Source organism: Ctenopharyngodon idella, chromosome 9 (genome assembly GCF_019924925.1).
Source record: "Ctenopharyngodon idella isolate HZGC_01 chromosome 9, HZGC01, whole genome shotgun sequence".
In the NCBI taxonomy this organism is placed as follows: Eukaryota; Metazoa; Chordata; class Actinopteri; order Cypriniformes; family Xenocyprididae; genus Ctenopharyngodon; species Ctenopharyngodon idella.
Genome location: NC_067228.1, coordinates 13554205 through 13572099, shown reverse-complemented (window position 1 = coordinate 13572099; position 17895 = coordinate 13554205). Strand labels below are relative to the sequence as shown.

The following is a 17895-nucleotide window of genomic DNA, read 5'->3' as shown; positions in this document are numbered from 1 at the left end:
GCCTACGTACAGTACTTTCCGAGTCACCTAGAATTTCATCATATATGTGTCACGGTTAAGTCATAACTAGAGAGCATAATGAGTTATGCAGCAAAAAAAAATAAAAACTTCAGCTGATCATTTGGAAATTTACCTCGCAATTCGATTATGTTGTTTTGACAACTTAAAGCGAGGAAATTAACTTAAAGCGACGTTACTAATTTAACTCACTTATTCAGTCAAGATGACAACCTCTCTTTTTTTTCTTTTTCTTTTTTTTTTTTCAAAATAGTGTAGGTTTTCCGGTAAAAAGCTTTGTTCAACAGGAAGCATGTAGCTCTATCAAATAAATATATATATTACTACTGAATGCACTAAGGCCATAATCAAAAGCTCTTCCTCGAGTAGCAATGAGAAGTTGGATTCATTTTAGTGAACTGGTTCATTTGGACAAAGAAAAAAATAAGACTCACTGTCCATATTCCTACACAGCATTTTAGGTCTTCTTTTCAGTGGCATAATATTTAGCTAAATGCTGCTGTCACTAAGTTTCCGACTGTTGTATAAATCAGGGTATTTTTTTGTTTTTATATGAGTGAGTCATTCATTCAGAAACCCCTTATTATTTACGTGGCAGATAAATACAGCTAATTTGTGAAAATAAATTGGCATCTCAGTTACGCATAAGGCACAGCTTCAATGTAGTTAGCATCTTGTTGTAGCTAACTATGTTTTAAATAACTTTATGTAGTTAGCTTGTAGCTAATTTCAAGCTTGTAGCTTGAGAAGCTACAGTTTCAAACTTCCTTAACATTAAACAATTTAAACAGATAAGCCGACGCTCTCAAATGATACTCAAGTTTAACTTCAAAATGCCAATAACTTGTACTAATTTTGTACTTAATTAAGTGGTATCTTGCGGTGCATCGACCATGCTTTCTTTACAAGTCTAAACACCCATGTGATAAACACTGCTGAGCAAAGCACTTCATAACAAGCAGAACTGTGAAAACGAATCAAAACTTTGCAACAGGGAACTGGAAATGTAACAACTTAAGTAGGTTTAAACGTCTAACCTGAAAGGCTGGGGTTTTCCAATCGCTCGGATACACAGAGTGGGATTTTCTCACACAGTGATTTACCTCTACCCTTTTACCTCAGAGCCTCCATTTTACACAGGTAAGGCGTGAAAATCATTCAACCTCAAGATGGAGAGGAAAGTGAGGGGTTAATGTTGTCGCATTCAGCCCCCCACACGGTTCATGCGAAAGGGAAACCCCGCAGTGCCCGGCCTCACAACCAAAAAGCATCACCATCATGTCTGTCTATGGATGCTGAGTCATTGCTCAACTGCATTCAAAAGGCTCGCCTGTGTAAGCTTTAACTCCATCAAATCAATGGGACGCCATAACAACACCAGAGCGGGGATTCAATTTCTACTGATTTAGTCAAAATACCTTTGAAGGCGGCATGAAAAATTGCATTTACATGCCTAAGACTATTACAAATAACTAGCTAACCTTTTGCCAAGTCATGACCATATGAAAAATAAAAGCATTAAAACAAGAACAGAATAAATTGGCATATAAAATTGAACTATTTATACTGCATATTACTCATTTAAATACATTTATAAGAAGCTTGATGAAATTAATCTTCACTAACATCGAAGGTGGCATGTTTACCCATATGTTCACCTACAGAATTAACCATAGAAATTCCTTCCTCCTTTCTCGTAGAAAAGCATACACCCCCCTCCCAAGGAGACAGGCCATTATCTAATCTGCATTATTCCAGATGAAATACAGGATTTCCTTTGGCTCTCAAAATTCTGGGGAACGGGCAGTGTTGGAGAGATTCAGCCTCAGAGTACAGAGGAAAAAACCGGGATGCAGCTGATACATCCGCAGGGGCAGTGCACGAAGACGTCATATCAAGTGCCAGTACCAATCCTGACGATTAAACCCATCAGTAAAAGTGACTCTACCAATGGCACCAATAAGTGCCAGTACAGGGGGGCGGATAGCATGGCACTGCCCAATGACAAGCACCCAGAAACATGGCGCATTGGAGCGTGTGAGCCAACTCTCAACACCTCATTTTAACAGCCTCTAGCCATCCGTGGATGTCTTAAGTGTGTATGCGTGTGTGAATGTGTGTGTGTTTGCGTCATCACCCGCAATGGACTCTGACAGGGCAGGAGGAGGCCTTAAAGTGATGTGGTCTTTCTGGAGGGCTAATTCAGCCAGAATGAAACATCCGATTATGTACTCCCACACAGCAGACCAAAGCCACAGCTGATCACTTGAAATTAGACTTGAGCGATACGAGGAACAACATGAGGACGAGCCTTGACCGTGCTGCATCAGGATTGTGTACAAAGTAAAACACCAAACAAAATAAACTGGGCTATTAAAATGATGTACGCTCTTTTCTAATATCTTTTAATTAAATACAATTCATACAATGACTTGAATAAGGGTCAATGATGTGATGGGTCAATTTTTTTTTTTTTTTTTTTTGTCCAAAGGCCTTATTAATAATAAAAAACAAAGATTTGACATCCAAAGTATGTAAGGTAGAACATAGATCTCTTTTATTGAATCCAAAAGGATTTCATTATATTTTGCTACATATAAAGGTATTTTAAAGATTTTTAAGTGTCAAAAAGTCATTCGATTTAACCGTCCAAAGGCCAATACATCCATTTAATTTGTGATTAAAATATCTTAAAATGTAATAAATGTATATATTTTTTATTCTGGCATTATTTTATGACATCATATATCTACACAGTGCAAAATGGTACTAAAATTATATATAGAAGTCGTTGCTTTGTTATGAGAAAGAATGTCCGGAAAAATTAATTTCATTGATGTCATTCGGAGTAACCAAAAAAAAGGGACCATTTTGGATCAAGTCATGCGGTCAGTATCATGTGACAGGATGTGACATCATTTAGACACCTGCAAAAGGACCACATAGTCGTGAAGCAAAGTATTTAACTCTCTTTTAACTATTTGAAAAATTCATGTTTTCACTTGCTTGTACGCATGTCCCGAAACGTCAGGTCATACAACCGCTATAAAACATGGAAAATGTTGTAATATTTTAAAAACTTGTACTAAATATAAAATGTTTGATTGTTCTTTTGTTAGCTAGCTAGCAAGCTAGCTAGATATCATCATGTTAGCATATTGAAAATATCGTCATTCAGGATAACTGAAATTTTTGTTAAACAAAAAAAAATTTTGGTGACAAAAATTTGGTGACAAATTTTGTAAAAAAAAAAAAAAAAAAAAAAAATGACAAAAGCAGTGTTAATTGATTATAAAAACCATATAATCTAATTTTTAACACTTAATAAAATTTCAAAATTAATTATATCTCCACTATGTTTTTTTACACTTTTAAAAAATCTTATTTGTCAATGACCCATAAACCTCATCTATGACAAGCATGTTTTGAATTTCTGAATTAAAATTCATTTGATTTTATGCATAAAGTCAAAAATGGGTTATTCAACTGTCCTGATATCATAATATATGAAAAAAAAAAAAATCCTCATTATATTAGAAAACCTTATTGTGTAATCTTGTATTTATTTATATATTTAGAATTTATTTAGAATCACAATAAATATTTATTTATGATATTGATGATTATGACTATAATGATGAGTATTATTAGTAGTAGTATTAGTATTAGTGTTATTATTAAAAACTATTAAAAAAAAAAAAAAAAACTTTACTACATATTAGCCTATTTATAATCGAAAAACTTTTGTTGGAAAATCAAAGCAATGTGGTGTGAACAACAAGGGTCGCTTGTTGCAGCCAACATGCATAAAAAAAGTCATTAAAATCTGATCTCAGATGTTAAATAGACCCTCATGATTATGTGTCAAGATCAATACGTTTCTTAAAATGTCAGATAATTTGACTAAAACATAACACTAATAATGATTATTATAAGATACACACACATATTCCATAAAGGTGTAAGGGAAAGGAACGAACCTGCATGTGTTTTAAACTATTTTTTTTTTTTATTGTTTAACACTCTTCTTTGTTATTGACCCATGTACCACTGAGCTGCTCATTTTGAAAGTCAAACGAGTCAAGTCACGATTGGTAGGCACGCACAATAAAAGAGCTGCAGTAGACACATATCAATGCACTTTGTTTTCACAAGTTGGTCACTCAAATTAAAAAAGCGAAACCTACACACAGAAGGAAAAAAATATTAGTGCCATCACATATTGTCTGGGTCACGAATGAGTAAACTGTGAAAACTGAGTTAACTGGCAAACTGTGGAGCTGTTTCAATGTTCACTGTGCTCATAAATTCAGACAGTGGGCCGTCTCCATTGCTTGCGTTCAGATCACTTCATATTTGAGCAATATTTTAACACTAATAAATACCGTACCTTGTAAATACCATGGCTATAATTCTACACCGCCTAAGATGTGAAAACTTTTATATTATATGTCCTAACATTTGTTAAAAACCATATCAAATAAAAGAAAAAGCTAATTAATGAAAAATGTTCTAACTATCCAACCTAACTTCCATTCCCAATGTCAATGGATATGAGTAATAAAATTTCATCAGCTCAAGCAGCATGAAATAACTGTGTCAAAAAAGCTTTTCTGCAATGATATTGTTTAACAAACTGGTCTAATGAATGTTGCCAACACAACCTCTTCAACCCCCAGACAGGCTCTGCTGAACTGAGTGGCATCCCAATCACCTAAAACACTATTAAGCCTTGTAAAATGATAGTCATTTGTTCTTGAAACCTTTTAATTCGAAGTGCTTAGACTGACATTGCCACTTTCAGAAGGTTCACCACACGCACCGAGGGCACAAAGTACTATTCATAAATGCCTTTGATCTCACGTTAGAAAAGCGAGAGGAAGTTCACATTTTCCACGAATTAAATTTTCAGACCATCCAAGTGTCTGTTCTGTCTTTTAATAGAGTGAGCCGTGTCCTCATTCACCTCGTCAGAGGCTTTGTGTTAACGGTAATCATTAAAGGAAAGGAAGCTGCTCTGTAATTACATGCTAGCACTTACATGCTAATCACTGCACACTCGGCTGACAGAGATGAAGCGGTGAAACGGCAGGCACGGTAATCATGTGCCATGAATTGAAGAGTTTAACCTGATTCTTTATCATTTATGGGTGACAATTAGGTGACAGACTACAGCATTATGAATTAGACTAGGCTTGATATAATAATACAAAAGCTAAACACTTGATTTCTGTATAGATCGTCTGAAAGAAAATTTCCTTCAGATTTCAGAAAGGGCTAATTTCAAATGTCTAGTGGAAGAAAACTGTGTCTATTACCGGTAAAGATTTGATAAGATGACAGAAAATGTTGAATTTCTCTATTTATCACTAGCATTGAGAGTTACAATTTAGGAAAGTAAAATCAAATTCCTCATCGATATAATTTACTGGAATGGATTAAAAGTAGCAAAAGATTTTACCAAAAGTCCCCACATTTCTAATTAGCTTTCCATGTCTATGTATTTCCATTTGTGGGTAAGAGATCATTTCCTGTTTAAAGTGTAATGCAGCACACAGGTTCTCCTTCATTTATGGGTTATATCACGCATACTATCACAGCGAACAGAAATGACCTGGATATCTCAGTAATAGAATTAAGGAAAACAGACCTACAAAAATAAGAAAATCAATTAAAAAAAATAAATAAATAAAAAATAGTAAAATAAAGGCACAAATTGCTGCCTATTGTTGTCTTCCGAAATTCTGGCACAGAGCAGGTAAATACTGGGTTATTTGTAATAGTCTGAGATTTTTAAAAATACCTTTACGTCCCTTTTATCTTTTCAATATGACAACAGGGATCAAGCACAATGCACATTAAGCTAAATGGGTGATAGCAATCTCAAGACCAACTTTGCGACATTTCGAGGCTACATTCTCCATTTCCTCTCGCTGACTCATTTCAAGCAAAACACAGCTGGTCCAGCTGAAACCAAGTGAATTAAGATCTGAAGAAACTATTCTGCATCATATTGCAGCATTTAGAGTAAAGGATTATCATATTCAGTACCATATTGATGAGCTAAATAAATAAAACCACTACAGGATCTGAATATATATATGATTTTAACTCTCATTTGTCTCACTTATCTGCATGTATTGCATTTGTCCTCTATTATAGCAACTTTGTGACTAATGATTAATTATATAATAGCTATAATAATTCTGAATTAATATTTCATAAAAGCTTTATGTCTTATTTCAGTCATGTCAACCTGACTGCTGTTTAAAAACATTCTATTCAGCAAACATACATTAAAGGGGGGGTATAATACTATTTCATGCATTCTGACTTATTTACACGGTTAAAGAGTTGCATTCTCATCCTAAACATGGCCAACGTTTCAAAACACGAGTTCGATGTATGATGGAGTATTTCTGTGCCAAATACACTACATCCGGTTTCGGAGAGTTTTTTTCGATTATGGCCTGTATGACGTCAAAAGAGAGTGGAATTCTTTGTATAGGCACTTCTCTCTGATAAGCGTGCACACATGCATCACCCAAAGCAAGAGCACGCCCATCAACATGTTTCGTTCGGGATACGGAAGCCGATAGATTTTTCAACAATGGCTGTGTCCCACTTCAGGGGCTGCACCCTTTGAAGGCTGCATACATCATTGAGGCAGTCTCATTTAAGAAAAATAACATTAGATTGCAACGTAAGAAAGAAATGACAGTATTTTACACCTCACAGTGAAAATCAGTCAATTTTATTACGGTTACTTTTCTTAAATATGACATCCTTGATGAAGTATTCAGCCTTCAAATGTGATCTCCGAAGGACGCAGCCTCCGAGTCCGAAATGAGACACAGCTCCTGTCACCGAAGGAGTGTGTTTTTGGTTGTGAGGGAAAGATGACCTTTCTCAGCTTCCCAAAGAACGCAGCGTTAAGGGAACAGTGGATGAAGTTTGTTTTTCCGGGGCAGCAATGGAGTTGTGCACGTATGTTTGTTTGTTCCTGGGATTTCGGTGATGAATACTTTGTAAACAAGTCCCAGTTCAGTGCTGGATTTGCAGATCAGGGGTGGTGAGTAAAGCTGCATCAGGTGTCTGTGTTTTGTTGGCAATCGGCGCAGAAGTACATAAAATGTAAACGCCACAAATGTTTTTGTTCCCTTTGTATTTATAATGTTGTTGCAGCTAGCAGACGATCTCTATGCAAAAGCTGCGTGCGCTCGTGACTCTTTAGCTCCGCCCACGGCACTGACGGCAGGCACGCCTCCAGGAGCTCGGCTTTTTTCGGAAAGACTCGGTTTAGCGTATATATCTTTTATAAATATGATAAAACTAAAGACTTTTCGGGAGATATGAAGGATGCATTGTTACTCTAGATGTACTCAAGATTAAGATGAGACTGGCAGAAACTGTGTGTGATACCCCCCCTTTAAGGTGTAGGAAGCTAAACCCACAATTTATTCATTTCAGTGCAAAGATAATAAAATGTCAGACCAAATGGCATCTAAATAACATGCCAATAAATGATGGCAAAGCCTTTCTCAGAACTAACTTCACGTTTCTAAATAATTTTTGCAATGACTTTTAACCAACTTTTAATCATTTTAGTGAATGTATGAAGTAAGTTATTATGTTCACATAGGTGTCCTCGCTAACAGAATATCCAAACTCATCAAATTAACTATGTGTTCCACTAACGTTTGACAAGCAAAGATTCTCTATTTCTGTCGTTAGTTTGAGCTCTGTATCTATAGTTTAATCATTTCAAACCTAGCAAACTTCTTTGTATTAAATGTTTTGCTTAGAAAAACCCACTTAGTGCTTTAAAAAAAACTCAATTAGTTTTATATGTTGTTATCTAATGCAAAGACATCAAACACAGTCTTCAAATACATTTTGAGCCACTATATGAGACAGTTGTAACGTTGTATTTATACAAAAGACAGCGCTTTTTATTACATTAATTCACATCACAGCAATGAGAACAAATTAACTTTAACATTTGTTTAGAAGACAATAGACACTAAGACACATACCGCTAAAACTGCACAACCTCATATACTCGTTTCTGCCTTTAGTCGATCTATTGATAAGGACTCACTCGTATGTTTTAAACCAGTAAAGAAAGCTGAAATCTCCAAACATTCGCGTGTTTAATTCAGTCTTACCTCTTCCTGATAGGGAAACACCGCATGTGTTTACGTCATGACGTCACTATGCGTGATTACGCTCTCCAGCGTTGTACCGTGAAGTCGTTCGCTGGCGTCAAATGTGCTAGTGTGAACTATGCAGACGTGGGACGTGTCTTTTTTTTTTTCTTTTTTTTTTTGTAAATTCACTACGGAGCAATGATTTTAAAAAGTAAATTTAATTTATAATATAAACATATTTTGTTTAGAGTGACAGAGTTAGAATTTTGTCAAAATAAATTTGTTTTATGCTGGAAATCTCATGTCATATCAGCTTAAGCCGTGTTTTGGAACATGGTAGCTGGTTTGTTTTCCAAGGTGGTCTACTAACCCTAACCAGTTTGATCATGGTCTACAAGGATGATATCTGTCCCACCAGCTGGTAGTCCAGCTGATCCCTCACCTAGATCGGCTTGGGCCAGCTAATGGCCATAAATGACCAACTTGGTTTAGCTAGAATTCATATAAAACCACTTATTTGTTGGTGGATTTTCTTTATTTCTTTTCTTTCTTTCTTTCTTTTTTTTTTTTATGAGAGCAGTTATATGTGGAAACAAAGACAACTGAAAACATCTCTAGAAATGACAGACAATTGTGGCATTTACTATTATCTGCTGGTATTATTATCATATACTGTATATCATATACCCTATATTGCTATAATTTCATCATCTTCTTAATATGTTGTCAGTATACTTACATTTTGCAAATGTTACAACACTGCTCTCACACACACTTAGCCTATCTGTCCATCCTTCAAATGACGTAAAAAGCTTTTAGCATTTTTATTGATTGTTTTATTGATGACAGTGGTGCTAATACTAAGTGACCACAGTTTTACAGTAGTAAATATGTAATTTTTGGTGGAAACTACTGTACAATTATAATGGTAAATGTTGGTAACCAAAAGGGACATAATTATTGTTCATATTTAATTGTGGAGGTTTGTATACTTCATTTTATTTCATGTTTTGATTGTTTTATATTTTGATTATGTACCCCAGCATATCATAACCTTTTTTATTATTATTATTTGGATGTGTGTGTTTAATAAGTGTGTTGTTTGCTGAGGTCAGCGTAGGTGAAGTACAGTGTGGTCAACTGCATTTCCTTCCTTCAGATAATCACCTGAATGGAAAACCACATGAATAGAACAAATACAGCTACAGTCTCAGACCAGATCAATCACACTTTTATATTTCATGTAAAGTATCGCAAATATTATCATTCAGTGTCAGCGTCAGAACATTTAAGTGGTTTTCCCACTCATGCATGATGCATTTATTTATCCCCCCCCCCCCCCCCACCCCCCAAACTATAAGTTACCCCATCAAAATTTGGACAGCAGAAAAAATGTGTATCGCAAAAGAATGTAGCTTATGTATAAGTACTATGCGGTTCAATTTGATAGGGCCATTTATACAGTAACCTTAGCTTCCAAAACGAAATGGACTGTACATCCCTGCAGGGAGAAAAGTGTCTTGAATAGTTCCTTGAAAATTAAACTTGAGATGAGTATGTGAGTTGAGAAAATTAGCAAGGTCATGGTTAATGGAACTCCTTAGAGTTCCAACATCGAGACTTCACAGCCAGTTTAGCAGCCTGCAGCTGACGTTAATTTAGCGCAACCCAACATCATTCAACTTCAAAGAGACTAATAGAAGGCTATCATACTGTGAGAGACTTTGATAAGGTGGATTATATTGCTATGTGTAATCCACATCAAAAGGTAAAGGTTCCAGTAATTAATTAAATGATAGCACAGAAAGTGATACAGGGGAATATTAAAGTCTGATGTTTGATAGCTATTTTTCTCCAATTTATGGAGGTGATATTATAATATGGATGACACTACTTATTACTTGCACACACACACACACACACACACACACACATGCATGCGCACAATGTATCACAGATACTAAATCAGATACTAAATTGCCAAGTATTTGAACACATTTTTTTTCTTGGCTATATGGGAATGATTATTTTGTATTTAAAGCAATAAATTAAATGTGTCAATATTTGTCAACTTGTGAGGAAATTTAAGTGACTTGTTAAGTGAGATGTAACACAGGCTTTCAAAATTAAATTGGGCTACATTTATTCGAGCAAGGTCATTTTCAAGAGAAATTACAAATTAAAAATTAAATTATACTTCAACAGACATTTCAAAAAATCCCAACACCCCCCCCCCCCCCTTATTTCTTTAGCTAAAAAAGGGAAAAAAGGAAAAACAAGTAAGATGAATAAAGTGGATTTTTTTTCCTTTCAGTCAAAAATACAGTGTTTTCACAATATTGTATCAAAAGTTCCCAAATTGTAGATTCTCCTTCATCAGGTAAGTGTAGTATGAAGAGCAATTCACAGCAATCGCTCCAGATACAATAAATGCTCTCTTTACGTAAAATTTGCTCCACTTGTAAGGATCCTTATTTACTAAAATATATCTATATCAAGGAACTATAATACTGTACACTACAGTATGAAATAAATATAATTAGGAAATATAAAATGAGTCACATAAATAAAATGGTAGTTTAAAATAAAAAATGAATTTTGTATTGAACAAAACAAAACAAACCAAGATAATACTGACAGATGATCTTAAAAAAAATACAGAAAATTGCACAAACAATATGTAAACTAAACAACTGCAGTCTAGATATACTAATACTGACGTAGGTATTTCAAACGACAAGGTGAAATATTTCATTTAATACTAAAGCAGGTGCAAAGAGAACACTAGTTGACTTCGCTTTATACTGTACAAGGATGGCACTTGCAGAAAACACAGGTGAAAGGGTTTGCATATAAGGCTTTTCTCGAACGAAAAAAAAACACACAGGGGTTCTGACGTCACCTCATACAATGAGCCTTCGTCATTACAGTTACCCAGACTCTTTCCATCCACCCCTGGCCAACTTTAAGACTTTGTACGTTTAAGAATCATATAGGTATTATTTAGTTAAAGTCGCTTCATAAAAAAAAGCCATGGTGAGACGCCAAAACTTGAATGGCTGGTCAGGAAAAGAAAGGTAAAACAAGGGTATCACAGTAAGTGATAGACGAAATATAACACTTACACACTACTGCGTCTTCAAGCGCAGTATAAGTACATATAGGCAATGCTTTTTTTACCTAAGTGTTTTTTGTTCATTTTATTTTTGTTTTTTATTTTTCCTTTTTTCTAATACTTTTTTTCAGAGTGCAATTTCCAGGCTTGTGCTACGACCACAATGAAACACAGGAGTTATATGGAAATCAGCACCGCACAGCTTTCTGGCTGAAAACTCTGTACATTTTAAAAACCTTTCTTTTATTTTTATTCTGACAATCGTTAACACTTGTATTTTTGCATAATATGGATTCCTTCATGTTCCATCCTAGTTTCTGATGCCTGATTTTGAAGTTCCACTCTTTATATCGATGAGTGCAAGCCTCAGGCGCACGTTCAGATAACCAAGACGTGGCAGTGTGGTACAAATGTGAATCTGGCTCAAAGTCCCTCCAAAAGGGGCGGAAGAAGGGCACGATGCAAGCTTGAGGGAAAAAGGAAACAAGAAGCTTATTCCGAAATGCAGTAGTTAATCAGCATCCTCATTCTCGCCATCAGGATTTCTTTTGCTCGCTAATTTCCCCTCTTCCGAGCTCTCGTCCTCTGTCCCTCCTATTACTTTACTCTCTTTCTCATCTTTTGCTGTCCCTTCAGGGCTCCGAGTTTCAAATCTCCGCCCCTCTACCTCCATTTCCTCTTCCTCCACCAACCCTGTCTCTTTCCTGTCAGTCACTTCCGGATACGCCTCCTCTGCTTCCCTGGCCCGACCCTCAGTGCCATCTCTCAAGATGGTGTTTTCTCGCGTGATGTCCTCGATCTGGTCCTCTGGATCCGAAAAGCCCAGGGGCCCGAGGCCTTGAAGGTAAGCCCGACGCATTAGGAGCTCCGTGGGCTCCAGGGGTCCACCATTGTCGTGGCTATCTTGTTTGGCGGCCTCACGCTCCTCCGCCTCCCGTTTGCAGTAGGAATATCGGTGGTTCATGTGCTGCGAGTAAGAGCCGGAGTGGGAAAAGCGCTTGCCACATTTGTCACACTGGTAGGGTTTCTCGCCCGAGTGTAGGCGTGAGTGCTCGATGAGGTGGTGCTTGTGTTTGAAGGCCTTTTTGCAAATCTGGCACTGGTGAGGCCGCTTTCCTGCAGAGACACAAAGAGAGAGAGGAGCCGACAGGTTAGCAAAGCATCCATAACATCTTAAAGCTATAAAAAGCAATTTGAAAATTTTCTCTGTGGACGATGCACAAACTTGTGTCATATATATTGTTTGCATTACAGTCAAATGTAAGGTAAAACATTACAATTTACTAAGACACACATCCTTGAAGTAACCACACAAGTAATCCCTCCTTACTCACTTGTACCTCATGATGAATTTTACAAAAAAACAAAAACAAAAAAACAAACAAAAAAAAAAAACACAACTCTTGTTTGGGAATAGTTTGGGTTAAAAATTGGAGAAAAAAAAAGTCCTGACTAAAAACCCCTTCCTATCAAACAGCGACAAACCCCACCGGTTTATTTTAGATGTTACCAAAAACAGTGCAGGGAGGTGAGGGGGAAGCCACAGTCCTGAGGTGCTATTCTGAGGTTGTCTGTGACTGTTCTGAATGCAGCCAAGAAGATCAGATGATTATCTCTCCATGCCGCACAAGGTGAAAGTGAGACAGTCAGCATCCCTGACAGAGTTTATGACATCATGACTTGGGATATGAAAATGCTTAGATAAGGCATACACGTGTCTCGTGATGCCTTGTGTAATACAAACGCCAAACGCTTCACCTCCTGCACACCTTCCTCTTTCACCAGCTTGGATCACGTCATCTACTTACACAAACTAGGAAATGAATTCTACTCTAATCAGTGAAGTAGGAGGCACTTGCCATTTGGCATTCAGTAATTCCACCAGTAACATACTTGCCATAAAAACCCACACACTCGCCATCAGCTCCAAGCACATGAACAGATGTACTATATTCTTGGCCATGAATAGCCCTGGCATGCCTGCAACACCTTCCATAGCAGCCATACTTGAGATGGTCCCCTTCCCCACCTCCCCTCATCAAGTTCAAAAATAGACGAGACGGCAGATTCCTCTCTATGAATTCCGACCGAAGAATGTAAGTGAGGATGATGCAAACGTGTGAAAGAGAGGAGTCCCCCAGGAGGGTAGGTCACATTGTGGTGTAGAAATGCCACGCACACATCAGGCTTTCACACACCTGGCACACTGCGCCATGTTGGTATGTGTCTTTATATCGACTAGTGTTCCAAATGCTCAATTTAAAAGCAATGTGAGATTTTTTGCGGTTCATTGAACAAAACGCAAATTGTGTGTGTGCATCTGTCATTTAAAGTGGTAATTATTTTTGTAAATTTTAGCTGGATTATAAGTATTGTCTGTCACGTGCTAAATTAAAAAATTTGCCCTTTGAGCCTGTCAAAAGGAAGAAAACCGTTACACCTTTGTCATGGGTTTGAAATGTACAACAAAAGTATGGCAATGGACAGAAAAAAAAAGTAGGTATGAAAAAAAAATAAAGAAGGAAAGGAATGAAAGAAACAAGAAAAAATACAATGTGGTCAAAGGGAATTACTTGGAGGGGGGATGGACGAGGGTAAAAAAAAAAAGAGTTGTCTAAATGTGATATACCTGTGTGCTCATATTTGTGTCTTAGGAGGGAACTGGTCTTCTGGAATGTTTTGTCGCACAAGTCACACGCGTACATACCACTTTCAGTCTTCTTAATCTTCTTCCGGGCGAGCAGCGACTCGCTGTCTGTCAGGTCCTCTAGCCCTGACAGATAGTCCCCTGCGCTGTCCAGTAGCTCCCCCTGCAAAAGAAACAGATTTTAGACACTTCACACAATCCTAACCTACCTCAAATCCTAATCCTAACCTGCCACCTTGGAAGAGACAGCCCCTGCCCCGTGTTTGATCCCAAGTCTGGACAGAGCTTATCTCTGTAACCTGTATAAGGCCTTTATCGCCTGAAGAGGTCTCAAAAGAAGGACATATGGCTTGATATTAAGGGGACTTTACATGGGCTCTCTCAGTTTAGTACAGAAAGTAGAAGGAATTAATGCTGTAGACAACATATTTTTAGTTACCAATAACCTTTGATAACATCTATAATTTAATGTATAGACATTTGTATTAATTTCTTTATTTTATTTTAGATATTCAAATAAATAAAACTTTGGTTAAGACAAAATGCATGACAAAACATTGAATTTTAATGTGCTTAATCACACTTTTTTGAAAGGTTTAAACAAAAATAGAAGGGAATACACTGGGAATTCTATTTCCCGGTACCATAACATTCAATTTACCTGGAAGCCTGGTTTCCGTTGGTATTTCCGCCGTTGCTGCATCTCAGCAAAAGTGGCTGCCCCTGCTGCGTAAGTGTAAGCCATAGGTGGTAAGAAACTCATGGGATCCAACCCTGGATAAGGCCTGAGTCCCGGGATGCTGGCTTGAGCCGTAGACATAAAAGTAGGTGGAGGGAATGCTCCGTGAGGTGGAAGCGAGGTGTACATATGTCCACCACCGAAGGGGTTTATGCTAAAAATGGGGCTTGAGCTTTTCTCCATCTGATTTTCATTGCCCAAACTATTGGGCCCGTTGAACTCCTTCTTGATGTGGGCCAAATTTAAAGGCTCTGTGCCTGGTTCACGTGCAGAGGAGTTGCTAGTGTGGTCAACAGAGAAACCATTCGGTTTGGGCCTCCGTTCTGCCTTGGAAACTTGTTTTGGCAAAGACAAGTCCAGTGGTTCCCCATGGGCATCCTCAGAGGCGAGGCTGTTAGGGGTGTATGAACTGCTATGTGAGTGTTTGGATGATGATGATGAGAGATTCAAAGGTGAGGGTGTCTCACCTCTTAAGTGGTCCACAGAGTCAAGTGGCTTTTCACTGGTCTGCCTGATGCTTGTAATATGATGAGGTTTGGACAACTTGTGCCCTGAATCCCCATTAGTGATAGCTTGGATCTCCGCTGTTGAGTCGCCATATTGACCCAGAGAGACAGGTGACCGGGCAAAAGTGGACTCCCTGCTCAAGCCATGGTTTAGCTCTCCACTTCGCTCAGGAGGAGGAGATCTTTTCCTTGGGATGCCATGGTGAGATTGAGCTTTCCATTGCACAAACTCAGGAAGACCCACTGCCAATGAGATCTTCCTCAATTCGTCTAAATTGGGCTCAGTGTTCATGGTAAAGGAAGCATTCGGTACTGACATGTGATCCTTGTAGGGGTTGACTGGGCTGGTGGCATTCCTCTCAAAGGATGAGGAGATCACACCATCATGCTGCTCTGAGCCGATAAGCCCCCTGCGGCCGGTTGGTACAGTATCATTAGGTTTGAGGACAGCCTTTATCTCCTCGTTCATCTTGCAGAGATAGCGCTCGTGCTGATGTAATGGAATAGGGCCAGAAAATGTCTCCCTGCAATACTGACAAGAGAATGGTGCGTACTGTGCATCCCTCTCCTGTGCTTTGTCTTCAGATAGACCATCCATGGTGTGGCTGGGTCTTTCTTTTTTTATATCCATCGCCCGTCTCTTAGAATCTTCTGTTAAACTCTGGAGACATGCTTTGGCTTCATTGACCTTTTCCAGTGTGTAGTCAATGATAGTCTTGGTGGGACTGTTGTGTCCAACGCGAGGGAAGCCTTGCTGGGAGGCCAGTAACCGATTCTGCTCCTCCATTTGGGAGCCTAATTCCTTCATGTATGCTCTTAGCTTAGATATCTCTTCAGGGTTGCCATCCATTTTCTGTCGGCAAACTGTGTTGTCCACAATCTGAAGAACCTTCTGAACCTCACTCATGTTGTTAATGAACCCTGGATAGCCCAATGGATGAGAATCTGACCCAATGCCTAGATGTTGCAGGGGGTTCTGAGATGAACTGTGCATCCCTGGAGGACTACCTCCACGGCCACCGCCATTGAGAAAGGCTCCTGACCCACCATATTCTTGTTGAGATGCGATCATAAGACGGTATTCATTGAAGTCCATGGGCTCAGACTTGATGTCTGGGTGGGCAGATGGGTCTTGAAGGCTCATGGACCTGCCATTCTCCAGTTTGTGACGGAGCTGAGCTAAGGCAGGACTGCCAGGGGAGGATGCAGCAGAGTTTGGTGATGAGCCAGGCTTGCTGTTGACTCCATGGCGTACCCGTCCATTAATAGAGATAAGGCCAATGCACTTCTTGCTACTTATGTGGGAGCTATAGGAGCCAGAGTGGGAGAAACGCTTCTTGCAGTTGGAGCACTCATATGGCTTCTCACCTTTAAAAAAAATAAAAATAAATAAAAAATCAAAACATATCTTATTTTTTTATTGCATAAATACATAAATTAAGTGATGTTCCTTTACATATTTTGCACATTAAGTTAGAATTGCATTTTACTTTTCCCCCAGTCCATCATTCAACTTAATGATTGATAGGATGATGGGATCCTACAATAACAAATAATTCTTGCATAATTATACAATTATGGTTTTAAATATTCATCATCTATCCAGACTATTCAAACCACACTGAATTGGCATTAGGCAAATTGGAGACATATGAAAAAGATTATATACATTATTGGCATTCTTTTGACAGCACTTATCAAAGGAGGCTCTCCACATATTATTCAATGAAACACTTACCACTGTGAATGCGGAGGTGCTCCTTTAAATGATGCTTGTATTTGAAGGCTTTTCCACACTCTGTGCATTTGAATTTGCGGTTACCAGCCCCTTCATTTAGCAGTTGAGGCTGCGAGGGAGAGAAAGATTATAGAAATTGACACAGGTAGAAAACGTGAAAGAAAACGTATCACGTCATGATAGAGTTTATAATTCCTTCTGAAGCTTAAATCTGTTTAAATTTAATACATGTATTTATATCAAGAATCATACACAGAAAATAGGTGCATGTGTTTTGCATACTTAACTTCACATGATCAATTGGTGGTCAATTTCTACCTTCTCAGTACATTATCATTAAACTACTATCTACACGCTTTAAACATTTACTGTCTAGGTTTAGTTAAAACAGTGTAGGCTGTATCTCTATTCAACATTTAAAGTTAAACGTAGGTGCTCATCCTCTATTTGAAATTCAAATGTGGGCCCCAGATGCACAACAAAAACAACAGCATTCACCCTGCACCCCACACACAGACACAAAAGGTCTGAGAAAAATATGTGGGAGTTCACGTTTGTTAAATAGTCACTATGTACAGTACGAGGCAGAAGTCTTCAAAAGTTCATACTCGTGCACATAGGCCTGTTTAAGATTTGTATTGGGGTTTCTATTTACTGTAGGAGTGTATGCAAATATATACAAAGAATGCACATTGAAATGTAAAACTAAGCCTAGCAAGGTGAACCAGGAATTGATGTTCAAAGCCTTCAGGAAAATATCCCTTTAGAGCAAATAAACAAACACTTAAAGTCATTTAAGGATTAGGATACTCTAGATCACCAGGAAAAAAAAGCCATCTGGTCGTGTTTAATTCAGTCTGGAGAGGTGTACATATGTGTGTGTGTGTGTGTGTGTGTGTGTGTGTGTGTGTGTGTGTGTGTGTATGTGTGAGTGTGAATCAGCCAGTAAGATGAGAGTGCAAGGCAAGTATTCCAAATTCTT

The 17895-nt window shown here is 38.0% G+C and overlaps 2 protein-coding genes across 9 annotated transcripts in view; both read right to left on the bottom strand.

The window, feature by feature from the left end:
- Positions 1-8306, bottom strand: part of gtdc1 (glycosyltransferase-like domain containing 1) — a 48322-nt gene extending 40016 nt beyond the window's left edge. Inside the window, exon 1 of one of the 5 annotated variants that reach the window (XM_051906500.1) lies at positions 8187-8306. Coding sequence is in view for 1 of the 5 variants with exons in the window: in XM_051906502.1 (XP_051762462.1) it covers positions 8187-8212 (26 nt within the window). In the remaining 4 variants the exon portion in view is untranslated. Of the gene's footprint in view, positions 1-1055; positions 1182-8054 lie in introns of those variants that run through there. The other 4 variants (XM_051906497.1, XM_051906502.1, XM_051906499.1 and 1 more) reach the window with 4 other exon arrangements.
- A 2142-nt stretch (positions 8307-10448) lies between these two features.
- The window catches only part of zeb2a (zinc finger E-box binding homeobox 2a), a 49503-nt gene continuing 42056 nt past the window's right edge, over positions 10449-17895 (bottom strand). For 3 of the 4 annotated variants that reach the window (XM_051906489.1, XM_051906490.1, XM_051906492.1), the window contains 4 exons: positions 16914-17022; positions 14592-16543; positions 13913-14093; positions 10449-12399 (listed from right to left, as the gene is read on the bottom strand). In XM_051906489.1, coding sequence (XP_051762449.1) covers positions 11795-12399; positions 13913-14093; positions 14592-16543; positions 16914-17022 — 2847 coding nt within the window. In that variant the 3' untranslated portion in view covers positions 10449-11794. The remainder of the gene's footprint in view (positions 12400-13912; positions 14094-14591; positions 16544-16913; positions 17023-17895) is intronic. The other variant, XM_051906491.1, reaches the window with a different exon arrangement.